Source organism: Lactuca sativa, chromosome 8 (assembly GCF_002870075.4).
Source record: "Lactuca sativa cultivar Salinas chromosome 8, Lsat_Salinas_v11, whole genome shotgun sequence".
Lineage (NCBI taxonomy): Eukaryota > Viridiplantae > Streptophyta > Magnoliopsida > Asterales > Asteraceae > Lactuca > Lactuca sativa.
Genome location: NC_056630.2, coordinates 100,159,263 through 100,170,947, shown reverse-complemented (window position 1 = coordinate 100,170,947; position 11,685 = coordinate 100,159,263). Strand labels below are relative to the sequence as shown.

Here is an 11,685-nt window from a genome sequence, read left to right as displayed (position 1 = left end):
TCATATTAACCAACTTGGTTATTTTTCTAGACTTGATTAGTGTGAAATGGTATAAGTTATACTTATTTCATTCATCATATTGTAGATCTCGATTTTTAGGTTCTTTTTGGCTAGTATAAACATCACAATCACATAAGATCATACATATAAGCATAAAAATCATACAAGGCATACATATACTCATAGATCTACACATTTTCTTGTATTCTCCCCCACAAAACTTATAAAAACCGAAAAAGAGGGGGTATGAAGCTCACCTTTGGGTGTGGTTTCGGTTTTTGGAAGAAAATGAGAAGAAAATTCGGCCTTAGCAACCTTCCTTGGAGATCTCGAACTTAGAGGGTTTCTAAGAGAGTGATAATGATTTTTACAAGGATTAGAAGGAGATTTTTGATAAAACAAAGAACCTAGATCATAGATCCAAACTTGATCTTACCTTATATGAAGAATTTGTGGAGATATCTTCTTGAAAGCTCCTTAGATCTCGAAAATATGGAGGAGATATGAGGGAGTTTTCTTGAGAGAAAAACGAGTGAAATGTGTGTGTGTGTGTGTTTGTGTGCTTGAAATCGCCCGAGAGCAAGAGAGAGAGAAGGAGAAAAGAATGGCTAAGCTTGGATGTATGTGAGTGCATGGATGTTTGAGTTCTCATGCATGGATGTCCCATGAATAATGGTGAGGTGTCACTCACAAAGTCAACTCCTCTTTCTCTTGGGCTTGGGCCGAGAATGGGGAGGGTGAGAGGAGGTTTTTGGGCTTTTTGCCCTTAAGCCCATGTTATAGTTAGGTTGAATGATTTTTGGCCCTATAAAAATAAAAATGTGATTTTTATGCTTTATTAGGTTAGATTAGGTTAATTATGGTCCAATGAGGTCCCTTAAGGTGTTTTATTTCATTCTAGGCCCAATATGGCCCAAAATGTTAAAATGAATGAAAGTGGGTCCAATTAGAGCCCATTTAAGAGTTCTAAGCCCAAGGTAGTCGAATTGGAAGCTTATTGGTCCACTGGGCCCAATAAGGAAGTCCTAGTCCATAATGGACTTAAACAAGAACTTCTAGGGTTTCCAATTGCTTAATGACTACATTGAAATGCTTGTATGAGGTGTTTGATTGAAATTTTGTTGTTATAGAGTATGCATCATACATGCTCTCATGTCTTTGATTCATAATTTGGCTTAAGTGTTGTAGTTGCAAGGCACAAAAATTTCTAGTTGTGACATAATTAGCCGTAAAATTGGGAATGTCACAATCAGTGACACATCATAATTTGATAGTAACATGGTGTAAAGTTTTAGACTGGATGCACAATATGTGACACAAAATTCTCGTCAACAACTAATAGACTGGATGCACAATACGTGACACAAACTTAGTTATGTTGTTGTAATAAAAAGATCCACCGCTAACTTAAATGTTTTTTCAGTGCGATCATGGTAGTACATACAAAAGTAAAAAAAAAAATTATATCCACAAAAAATACTGACACCAAAAAATAATTTGTCGATTTGCAATGTAAGACAATTATTCATCGAGAGATAATTATTGATCATTAAAAACCATATGTGAAATACATAATCACGAGCCTACCATATATTTAGAAGATCATCAATATACAAAACGTCTTTGTGAAGATAAAACCTGATTAGTGAAAGATTTGATAAGAAAAAAAAATATGAAACCATGAGATATATTATTATCTACATTAAAGAAGGAAAATAAATAAAAATTTATCTATTCTCTCATCTATATATAAATATATAATGCATGAGGATGAAGAAAAATAATGGCAAATTTCAAATACATGTGGTTAATTTTTTCCTGACTAAAAGTAATTATATCTACTACTACAGTCATACAGATACATCAACAAAAAAAATGCCTTAAACGAACGAACTTCAAGATTTGTTTTTTTGCTCACCATTGGAGATGTGTCATATATTTCTACATACTATTTTGAGAGATGCGACATCCAAAGCAAATAGGTACAAAATTCTCCTCTTTGAAATAGTTTGTGCAAGAGCCAAGAAGGGTCTAGCCTGGGCCTTTATGGAGCTCGAACCGGTTTGTATGAGTAGGCTTAATTCCAATGTTACATATTTCGGTCTATCCATCAATATAACGGGCCCTAGCCCATATCAAGGCCCATCTCTCTAGGCGCTCTTTGAAGATAACTTCAACGTTCCAACTACCAATGGCGCGCTCTGTCAGAGTGAAGAGAGAGATAGGATAGAAAAATGGCGGTTCTAACATTGCCACACTGTTTTCCACTACAATCGGTCAACGGTCGACGTAATAGTCATCGGAAACGGTGTAATAGCGGTGGTCTTCGGTGGTGCACGGTTGCCTCACAGCAGCAAGAGCTGTGCTCGGAAGTCGAGAGAATAAGGATCGATAAATCTGCTTTGAAGATAGAGGAAGCATGTTCAGATGACGAGCTTTGGGCCACGTCGCTTCTTCGAGTGAGATCTTTCTACGATTTCAAGTCATCTTTTGGCATCGAAGTGAGTTGAAGTTGACCTCAGTTTTTTCCGTAGTAATTCTACTTTTTTCCCTTTAGGTCTATCTTCTAATGATACTTGATGATAAATTCTAGGCGAAATTGATCATTCTCTTCGTTACCATTTGTGTGGTGTTTGATTTCAAGAGGAAAGAAGCTTTTGAGCATATAGTCAATCATGTGAAATCGTAAAATTTAAATTGAATATTGATAGATTTGAGATTCGAGTCATTTGACTTTAGAGAACAAATCCTTTTGTTAGTTGTCTTCTAACATTCATCTCGTTAGGTTCGAATCAAGTGTATGAGTATCAGAATTATGGATCTGCCCCTATGAAACATCTGCAGTTCTTGTTATTTTCTGGCGTTTCTGGAATCCATTTCCAATTTCAATGTGGATAATCTGCCCCTGTTTTCGTATTTGATGTAACAATCCTGATGCTTTTTTCTCATTTTTAAGTTCTATTAGGATCATAAAAAGTACTTAGCAGAACGTGAGTTTGAAGCTTTAAAAGAACGTCTTTCCGGCACTAAAGAAGGCGAAAAGGTCTCTTGCATCAATGCCACACTGCCCTTGTCACAAACAAGCAGTTTCCCAGAAGAACTATGCTCTTCATGTAAGGTAAAAGATCATTGCTATTTAATCATTCTTGTCCCAAATCTGTTTATATAACTTTTGGAAAGATATTTTGTGTAGTTTTCAGACAATGGAGAGGGTCGAATAGTTGTTGGTAGTCTGGATGTTAATCAGTGTATGAGCCTTCCTAATGAGATAACAGGAATGAAGCCAAAAGTACCTCTTTTTCACCCAATTAATAGCTCTAATTTTATATGCATTAAAATTATTATGGTAAATTTTTGCACCAAATTCTTTGATCTAAACAGGGAATTGGTGGCGATTTTGCTAGAGCGTATCTAAGTAACGTATGTGTCGCCAAAGAATGCCAGAGGAATGGGATTGCTTTCATCCTCATTGAGAAATCAAAATTAGTCGCTAAAGATTTGGGTAAAATCTCTTAAAACATTTTGCTATTGCACTTTCCTTATTTGGTCTGTCTAGCACACAACATGACGTAACAACTAGTTGGTAGTATTGGTTTGGGATGCGGTACATGACATAACATAACATAACAGTTGGTTGGTAGTACCGGTTGCAGTACATGACATAACATAACAGTTTGTTGGTAGTACCGGTTTGGTATGCAGTACATGACATGACATACCGGTTGGTTGGTACTTGGTAGTACTGGTTTGGTATGCGGTACATGATATGTCGTGAAAGTTGTTTGGTTTGTAGGAAATGACATAACATAAAATGACATAAGAATTACATAATAATTGGTAGTTCTGGTTTGACATGTAGCACATGACATGACATGACATAATAACAGGTAGTATTGGTTTGGTATGCAATACATGACATAACAAGTTGTATTGATACTTATACTGGTATTTGGGAACATTATAGGGATTAGTGATTTGTATGTGCATGTTGCTGTTGACAATGAGGCGGCCAAGAATCTATACATGAAATGTGGTTTTGTTTATGAGAGTGAAGAACCTGCGTGGCAAGCAAGATTTCTTGATCGCCCACGAAGGCTTCTTCTATGGAGTGGTCTCCCCCACACTTATGATTGGTAATAATATTAGTATTGTTAATAATGATTATTATAATAATAGTAATAATAAAAGTAATAATAGCAATTTCAAACCAAACACCAGTGTTGGAACCATAATATTTAAGCAAAAAAAAGTTTTTATTTATCTTATCCGGTAATTATCTACTATAATCGGTTGTATAAAGATGGTCTTTTTGTATATGTTTGATTTCTATGATTATATCGGGTATTGTACTTTGAAAAAATTATCAAATATAAAGGTGATAACTGTTTTCTATTTGGATGATATTGTTATAGTTAGATAGATTTACAAAATATAATGTTGTAATATAAAGAAATAGGTATCATATTAGGATAAAAGTATTTTCTTAATTTTTTGCATTTAACAATATTAATATATAAAAGTTGGTTGGTTTTTTTTTTTTTTTTTTTTTTTTTTTTTTTTTTTTTTTTAAATTAAACCACAATGTCATCAAGTGATAATCGACTTTTACAATTATTATGTTTGTTATGAGGTTCTATTTCATTTTTGTGAAATTTAATGGCATTATCTTCTAGATTTACATATAAAGGCTTCACTTTTCTTTGTTTTCTCGTTTTTGAATTGATACCCCTACCATTTGAATAAAATACCATTTTATATGAACAAATGATAGAGAATTTTTCAGAAAAATCTTAATATTTTATCATAATTTACGAAAAGGTTCCAAACTAAAACATGTTTACGAAGAAGCATGAATTACCGGTAAAAATGACGAGTTAACAAATTTTCCCGTTTATCGGTTTCATTACTTACTTGGTTTCGTTAAAATCTTATTATTTTACCTTAATTTACAAATAATTCATAAACTAAAATTTAGTGATGATTTGTCGTAACATATATTTTATTGTTTCATTGCTGATTTGGACATCTGGTCATTAAATAAGATGGATACGATGAATTGTATAATGCTACATTTACTATAAAATTTTGATATCCGTCTTGTCAGCTCATTTATGACTATGCATCTAGATCAACAATCAAACCGAAAAAATGTGTTTCCAGGAAGAAAGGACAGGAAATGGGCTGATGTCTGATGAGATGAATATATATTGAGTTACATAAGATTAGATAGACAATTTGAAATTTCTTATAAACATAAAAAAATGACGAAGTTGTGTATAGTTTATATAATTATTGCAGTCTTCGTTGAATACATTTTATATTCCAAAATATATATAATACATTTGGATATTAAGTTTTATGCTAAAAAATAACATTATATAACCCAACATATCTATCTCATTAACTCATTTAATGACTAGACATCCAGGTCAGCAATGAAACTAATAAAATATATGTTAGAGGGAAAAATGGTCAAATAATCATTAAATATTATTTTGAAACTTATTCGTAAATTAATGTAGAATAATGAGTTAATGGAACCAAGTAAGTAATGTTATCGGTAATCAGAAAAAATAAGCAAAATCGTCATTTTTACCAGTAATTCATGTCTTTTCATAAATAAATTTTAGTTTGAGATTTTTCGTAAATTAGGATAAAATATTATGAGTTTTCTGAAAATTTTCTTAAATATTATACTCAAATTCGTTTGGTAAACAACCATTACAAATGTGCGAAGGTTTTAAACACTGAATAAATTTTTTTTTTCATATTAGCCAACATAATGTTAAGATTTGTTTTTAAAATAAACGATATTTTTAGATTATGATATATTAGAGAGATATATAGATTTTTCTTTCTTTCACGGATTGATCACACGTTCGCACATCATTTTCTTATAAATATTGTCTTTCGTTTGAGGTTTAATATATGAAACTGCACATTTTTATGTTATTTAAAATGGTCAATAATATTATATTTAATTATATAGATGCACATTTAGTTTGAGAAAATGAGTATGTAATCAAACCGTTTTTTATATGTGTTTACAATTCAACATACGAGTACGAATATGCAAAAAGCTGGAAAACAAATTTCTTAAATTTTTTTTTGGGGTAAAAACACGCATAAAAGTTATTTAGTTAAAGAAACTAAGGTTTAAAATAACAAAATATAAATAAATTAAAGCAACAGTTCTATAAAAACCAAATAAAAATATTAAAAACATGTATTAAAACAAAATCTATAAAAATAATTTTGTAAAAACAAACCCATGAAAAACAAAGTTGTAATAAAATAAAAAGTTTTCTTGTTTTAAGAAAGTATCTTTTTAAGAAAATGAATTTAATGTTACCAAAAATATAAAAAAGAGTTGGTAAAATTTCTAAATAGATTTTGGACTATGTTTGTAAAAAATAATTATAAGTTGTGGAAAAACTATAGCAAAGTAGAATTTGTGGGACTAAATTCGTAAAAGTAAAATAAAACATTGAGAGAATTTTACAACACAAGGACTCTGATTTGAATGTGCACACAAAATTCCTAAAAAAAAGGTTTAAGCAAGATTGTCAAAATCGAGATCCCATTGAAAATTGTTTTACGTTTTACAAAATCATGATCGTAAGATCCTATAAAAATGAACTCATATTCAAATTTGTTTTTAAGATGGTGTAATTAACTTTAACTTCTTAAGCATCATCCATAATTTTTGTTATTGTAACCGTAAATATTAAGAATAAAACATCTTAATTATAAATAAGATTATTTTGATAATGTATACATAAGATCATAAATAGATTATTATGGATGTGCCATGCCTAACTCGAGGTGAGTTTAAAATGGTGAAGATTTTTTTGCAACTTGTGACGTTCGATTTCACGTTGAATAAACGAATTTTTGATACTTGGCTATATAATAAAATTAAAGAGGTGGGATCATGATCGTAGTATGATCGGATCGTTTTTCACTTGTAGGATCTTAAAATTCTAAGATCGTAAAATTAAAATCGAGATTTTAACAACCTTAAATTTAACGTTGTACAAAAACCAAATATATATATATATATATATATATATATATATATATATATATATATATATATATATATATATATATATATATATATATATATATGGTTAGGTTATTTTGTTTTCACTATCTATTGTGTGCATGTATGACTGATTCTGGACCAATCATTTTAGTTATTTTAAGAAAGTAATTAATGCTTATTACATGTTTAAGATATAATGAATATTAATTACATCTTCAGCATTTAATATGCATTAATTACTTTCTTAAAATAACTAAAATGATTGATCCAGAATCAGTCATACAAGCACACAATAGATAGTGAAAACATTTGAACCTAACTCTCTCTCTCTCTCTCTCTCTCTCTATATATATATATATATATATATATATATATATATATATATATATATATATATATATATATATATATATATATTTGAACTAGTATGCAACATCCACACCCAAGGGATAATACTGTATGTATATTTAGATTTTGATTTGATAAGTGTGGTGTGCAATATCATGTATTAAAAAAAGTTTATAATCATTATAAAATTTTAAATTTCATGTATATCCTTATAAAACATATAAAATCACATATATACCTAAAAACTTAATTTAGTCATAATTAATCTATTTAAAATTAATAACATATCTTTAAATTGATTTTTTATAACGAAAAAAACTAATTAACCTATAACATTACAATATCATTTTTTAAATCTTACTTTCAAACTATCATGTTCCTTACAAGTATTGTAGAGATAACATAGTTTGTAGAGGTTCGTTCTACCGACTTATTTTAGGATCCTATATATCGAACACAAGTAAAGGATAAGTATGGTTTCATTAGAAAGAATTGAAATTGAAAAGTATAATTGTTGTAATTTGGGCAAAGTATATATACTTTATTTCTGATTATAAAGTATGAGATATGTAATACATTATTTCTGATTTTTTTGATGTTATATTATAGTTTATATATGATAATGAAACTTGTCCAAATTTACAATTTATTTTATATACAATCCTCAAAGCTATTGTCATTTTTTCACAATGCTCAATTTTTAATTATAGATTAACTTACAAATAAAGAAAATGACAAATATGACCATTTTCTTAAGTTTCCAAAATTAGTGAAATAATAGAGATATTCCATAATAATAGGCATGCAAATGCTTATCAACACTATAAAATGGACCTAAAACGGTGTTGTTTGGACATTTTGCAAAGTGTCATATGAAATGGGCAACTAGGAAATGGGCCGTAATTAGTCAGATGTGGTCCCTCATTTAAATCAAATTTTCTCATGAGATATTGTTTTTCTATTTCCAATTCGGAATACTAAGAAACAATCTCAACTCGTAATGATCGAAGAAGAAAATAAACGTATTACGTTTTTCTTATGTAATAGTATAGTTTCGCAAATATGCATGGTTTGTTTTCTAAAATTTGTTTGTATTTTTGAAGATTTTAAAGATTTCACAAGGCATGGATGTTTCACATGGATTAACACTTGACTTTTCGAAGAGCATCTTCTATCATGCTTAGGCCATCCCGTATACCTGCAACGAAAATGCTCGTTGTTGACGTGGCCACGGACCACGACCGTGCACACTATCCCGTCGGTCCGTGGTGGCTCGTGGTCGTGGTGATTTGTGGTGGCGAGCACGGAAGCGGACGACCAATCCGTTTCTTCTTCACACTCAGCCGTCTTTCTTCTCTCTCTTTTCGTTCTTCTCTTTCGTTCGTTATACCCACTCCGAAGTGGGTTCGTGGCTTTTGGTGGATAATTGGGAATCTCTCCACGACCGTTGTCGTGGAGAGTATACCTGATGGTCTTATGGGAATTGCAAAATGCCAAAACATCATCTAGATATTTCATAGGGTCCACAAAACTATCCATATAACAATCCAATCCAACTTAAATTTTCTATTAAAAATTAATTTTTTTTTCTTTCATCTATACAATCCAATCCAACAAAATTTTTATCCCCATTAGCAACCAAATCCAAAGCAACTATTTATTATAAGTAAAAAAATAAAACTAAATAGGAAATATATCGATATTATACTATATTTTAAAAAAAAAATTCTTTTTTATAATTTAGTACTTTTTATTAATTTTATTGAGATAATATGTAGTGTATAAATCACAAATCAATAAATAAATAAATAGGATATGACATATAAAAGAAAAAAAAATCAAGTGATGGTGGCCTAATTCACCGTTAATCATTTAATTTTCATTTTTCTTATTTGAAAATTGGTTTAAAACCCCCCAATGGGGGTTGCCTAAGTATTTCCACGAGATAGTCGACAAAACGTATAGTGAATATTTTTGATATTTTCTCTAGAAATATATGATAGCTTTTTAACTATCAATCAAATTTAAAAGAAAAAGTATAAAAAAGAGAAAAAGAAAAAAAAACAAATTATGTGCATCATCATTTGTTAATTTTAGTTGAGTTATTAAAAATCAGGGTTAAAATCTTACAAAATAAAGGACTATTAATAAAAATAACAGCATGATTTTTAATAATTAGCGTAAATGATTAACATTTTTTTAATTTTATTAGAATAATCGTCTCACATTGACATGTAAATGATTAACAATTAATAATTATTGAACAACAACCATTGGGGTAGCGACGGTGGTTGTGTCGACGAAGGAGGAGATGGTGGCACAAGTGGTGGTGGCAAAAGTGGAAACGGAGATGGTGGCGGCGACAGAGGTCACTGTGGAAAAATGAACACCAGATTAGGGTTAGAAATTATAAGATGTCTTCCAAAATCAACTTCTGAAAAAATGTTAAAAAGACATTTTTATTATCTTTTAAAAACCCAACAGTTTTTTTCATCAAATTTCTTTCCGTTTGCAGACATAAAAGAATAAAAAGAGAATTTTGTATATAAATTGTAAAATTTTCATCTATATAAATATCCAAAAAATAAATCACTATTCTCTCACTCAGAAGTATGAGATTTCTAGGAAATGACAACCTTTTGACGCTTTTTCGGTATCTACTTTTAGTTCTATTATGTAACACATTTCTTTAACGACCCAATTTGTTGCTCATTTGCCTTCTCAGTTTTTCTATTGAGTTAACTAATTTACGATAAAAAAAATTAAATAAGTTGTTAACTTATGTTTTGTTGTATTGTATGAAAATACGAATGTAAAATAGGCGTGACGTGTAGTTATGAAGAAGAATGATGTACAATCCTTATTTTATTGTGATATAAGTAAAAATATAGAACCTTTTAGCAGAAGTAATATAAAATAAAGTATTTGACTCAAATATGAATGTTTGGATATAAAGATCACTAGAATTCGAGCACGTATGAAGAAGTTATGGTCATCCAAATTTTAAATGTAAAGTATACTGCTCAAAAAGGAAAAACATGGGAGTACGACTATGTCTGATGGGATACGGTCTGTGTGTGAGTGTCAAACTTCTTAAACCTCATTCAAATGAAGTACATTGTTATCTAAATCAATTTTGGTGAAACACAGGTTGTGTCACCATGGAATACGATCGCGTACTAGGTTCGAACATTAGAAACTAATTTTAAAAGGCATAAAGTTGGTTCTTTCCTTCATTTCCCATTTACATACCTTAGAGAGCTAGATAATGATGGTTCTGAAGGCCATACTCTTGGAGCTAAAGCTAAACTTAAGGAAGTATCAAGGGAATCAAGCACCTAACTTCATCACTTGGGTTAAAGGTAACCTCATCTTCTTACTAAACTTAATGGGTGTTTTTATGGTGAAATTAGAATCTTCTTGCTAAGCTTAATGGGTGTTTTTATGGTGAAATTAGAAGAGTAATGGAACCCTTGTTCTTATATGCTTCCATGAAAAGAAACCTTAATGATATTATTGTAATAAGATTAGTAATCATGTTGTTAAGTCTTATATGTTGAAATCATGGTTAATTAAATTGAAATTGAGAAGATGGTCATAAACTCTAGTTTAGGTGAACTATTATATAAGTGAAATTGAACCTATGTCTTGATGAAAAAAGACACACACACACACATACACGCACACACACACACACACATATATATATATATAAGTTATCCATGTAGTATAATTAGTTTTAACAAAAAGATTAAGCCATATAAACTTGGTGAAAGTGTTGTATTAAGTTTATGCAGAATTTGGTTATACCTTGAGGTATAATACTCAAATTAGTATGTTACTGGATAGTTTTTGACACAAGAGTAGATACGAGGCTTGAAGAGTTAGAAATCCATACACATAAAACACCACGAAGTGAGTAACTTTACATTAACCCTTAATACATGGTAGTTATTAGTTCATTATATTGTAATTGATGAGATATGAGGAAAGTAGTATGTTAGCACGGGATGAATTAAGTATAAACATTTAATAGGAAATATCTAACAAGTATAGTGAGCCTCATAACAAAAATCAATGAGTATAATGAACCATTGTGGAAATATATACCCAATGAGTATAGTGCGCCTTATAACGGGAAGCATTGAAGATGGTGAAACTTTATGGCAATTTCCATCAAGTATGGTGAGCCTTTGAGATAAAAACCATTATGAGTACTTATTGTGTTACTTGAAAGGTAATATGAGATATGAATTGTGTTGTTGTTAATTAATTAAATATCATTTAAT

The 11,685-nt window shown here is 30.2% G+C and overlaps 1 protein-coding gene across 1 annotated transcript; it reads left to right on the top strand.

The window, feature by feature from the left end:
- Positions 1-2,188: 2,188 nt before the first annotated feature.
- Positions 2,189-4,332, top strand: LOC111881711 (uncharacterized). The gene is made up of 5 exons (XM_023878098.3): positions 2,189-2,501; positions 2,966-3,118; positions 3,194-3,289; positions 3,382-3,502; positions 3,965-4,332. The coding sequence occupies exons 1-5, from the start codon at positions 2,235-2,237 to the stop codon at positions 4,135-4,137; spliced, it is 810 nt and encodes a 269-aa protein (XP_023733866.2). The 5' UTR covers positions 2,189-2,234; the 3' UTR covers positions 4,138-4,332.
- The last annotated feature ends 7,353 nt before the right edge of the window (positions 4,333-11,685 follow it).